The 2800-nt window shown below is 53.8% G+C and overlaps 1 protein-coding gene across 1 annotated transcript; it reads left to right on the top strand.

The window, feature by feature from the left end:
* Window positions 1-75: 75 nt before the first annotated feature.
* Window positions 76-1790, top strand: PHACADRAFT_266398 (uncharacterized protein; the record flags this gene model as incomplete). Its single annotated transcript, XM_007403008.1, has 1 exon — window positions 76-1790. A coding segment is annotated over exon 1 (814 nt), but the record flags the coding sequence as incomplete, so codon positions are not given.
* Between the last annotated feature and the right edge of the window lie 1010 nt (window positions 1791-2800).

Genomic DNA, 2800 nt, shown 5'->3' on the forward strand with positions numbered 1-2800 from the left:
TCTGGTGACAGTGACACGTAATGTGACTGACGTGACGGGTCGTATTTACCGCAACGCGTCCAACTTGACCAGTTCAACAGACTTGCATGGCACCTATTTGACTCAAAGGATATCATCAGGTTGGATATCACAACCTGTACGTGGCATTTTCCTTACAGCTTAATTATTCCTCCTTACCTCGAGTGTATTCCCATTGGTCTATTCGTTTTGCGGTCCTTTCGCGGACCGATGTGCTAAGCCAACGATGGACATGCTCTCCCAGCCGAGCATCAACCATCTACCCATCGAACTACTCTCCTCCATACTTGTACTCTGGTCCGTGGTTGATGAAGATGCTCCGTGGATGGCGTCATGCGTTTGCCACGAGTGGCGGCGCATCGTCCTGGCGTGCCCGATGGCCTGGAGCAACGTCTCGTTGATACTCAAGGGGCCACACGAACCCACACTAGAAGATCGTGCATGGTGCATCGAGGAAGAAGACGTAGAAGCTGCACTTTCACCCCGTGACAAGCGGCGTCCGCTCGACCTGTGGTTCGCGCGCAGCTGCAACGCGGACCTGGCGCTCACCATTCTCGTGGAGCAGACGCATCCTCACATCGAGTTCCGCATCGAAGAGTGCATTCGAATTCTGGAATGCCACGTAAATCGACTGCGCTTTTTCTCACTACAAGTCGAGTCCGTCTATCTCGCCGAGTCACTGTTCAGCATACTCCCGAGGATGGATCTGCATACACTTGAGCTATGCATTCAGGAGACGTCGCTGCCTCGCTCCTTTCGCGGCACACATCTAAGTGCAGAAGGATATAGTGTGCCTACCCTATGGGACTCGGTATGCGGTGCCCGCCATATTGAGGTCCATGGCTGCACTCCGCCTCAACGCCGACCCGAAGAGGCGAGCAAGACACTCGCCCTACAAGTAACCGCGACTCTAGTGTCTCCTCGGCAACTTGCTTCCTTGCTGGCAGACCATCATAACCTGACTTTGCTCGACGTCAGCGACATAGAAACCATCTCTGGAGAAGATGCTCCGGACGGAACTGTCGCCTTGCCGTCCCTGACGCGGCTGACGGTAGAGCACAACTACATGCGCTTCCTCACGAACATGTTCGGGTGGCTCAGGGCTCCGGCTCTGACACACTTAGCCATTGGGAACCTCGGGATCAGCGAGCTTGCATGGAAGATGTCGCTGCTGCAACACGCCGAGACATCGTTCGAAGCCACCGCAGAGTACGGCAAGGCCCTCGCACGGTTCGTCGGGCACTGTCCGTCTCTGAAATCCCTGCGCATCTCCCGCTCCGGCATACACGACCGCCATCTCGCCGATGTCCTCAGCAACGCACCCTCGCTCGGCGAGCTACGAGTCGAACAGTGTCTTGTCGGCACGCCCCTTCTGCGGGCCTTGACGGTGCCCGTGCCAGCCTCGCCTTCCAGCGCAGACAGAGACAAGCCTGTGATCTGTCCGAACCTGCGGCGCCTCGACTTTTACAAGTGCGACTTGGTTCTCGGCGAGCATCTCGTCGCCCTCGTGCAAAGCCGCAACCGTGCAGGTCCACAGACACAGCGCATCACGGACATCCACACGCTGCGTTGCCCGAACGTCTCGGTCAGGCATGTACACGAACTTATCCACGCACTGCAGCTACCCTTAGCCTTGAAGCACTAGCACTTTTGTAATGTAGATCCCATTGTAATCATGCAATAAATGTACATGATAGCTATATAGCAAGACTTGTGGTGGGTTTTGTGACGTTGGGACGCTGGCGCATGCTCGAACCCTGGAAGGCCTACCTGAAACAAAATGAGGTAAAATAGAGGAACTTGGGATGCGCGAGCACACGGAAACAGAGTACGAGACGGCTATGGGACCGGTCAAAGCCTGTGCGAAGGTACATGACGACCTGCGAACGATGTGCGAGAAGATGCGAAATGATGTGCAAAAATGCGAAGACAGTGAAATAAAACGTGAAGCCGCAAACAGCGGACAAGTAGGGAGTATGCTGAACAGTGACTCGGCAAGATAGATGGACGAAGTTGCTTTACGTGGCATTCCAGAATCCGAATGCACTCTGCGATGCGGAACTTGATGTGAGGGTGCGTCTGTTCCACGAGAATGAGCCTCATGAGTGCCAGGTCTGCATTGCAGCTGCGCGCGAATGCCACTTGCCACGGGGTGAAAGTGCAGCTTCCACGTCTTCTTCCTCGATGCACCATGCATGATCTTCTGGTGCGGGTTTGTGCAGGCTCGTGAGCATCAACGGGGCACTAATATTGCTCCAGGCCATCGGGCACGCTGGGATGATGCGCCGCCACTCGTGGCAAATGCATGACCGTGACGCCCTCCACAGAGCACCCTCATAGACCATGGACCAGAATACATATGGAGGAGAGTATTCGATGGGTAGGCAATTGATGCTCGGATGGGAGAGCACTGGTGTGTATCGTCCACGTACAGTCAGACACTAGGAAATACAATACTGTAGCTACACGATGCAACAAATTGAATGACAGTCACCAACTTACCCATGTGGAGACAAGGATATTGCCCAGTTATTCATGGAGCTGCTATGTCGGTGAGCTGTTCTCGTGCTTGCGAGCAGGTGTTTGACTGGGTTTCAATGTGGCCACAGCCAAAGTGAATCAAACAACAAAGAAGAAGAGCATTCGAGTGTATGGCCTGCTTACCGACTTTCATTATTTTCGCTTTTTTCATACGATCCTGTGCAAGGACGGTTTTACTTCGATGAAGAAATTACTGCAGCAGGTAAGCGCGAATAATTCCTGACGAAAATGATCCCTGGTA

This window comes from Phanerochaete carnosa, assembly GCF_000300595.1.
Source record: "Phanerochaete carnosa HHB-10118-sp unplaced genomic scaffold PHACAscaffold_653, whole genome shotgun sequence".
NCBI classification, from domain to species: domain Eukaryota; kingdom Fungi; phylum Basidiomycota; class Agaricomycetes; order Polyporales; family Phanerochaetaceae; genus Phanerochaete; species Phanerochaete carnosa.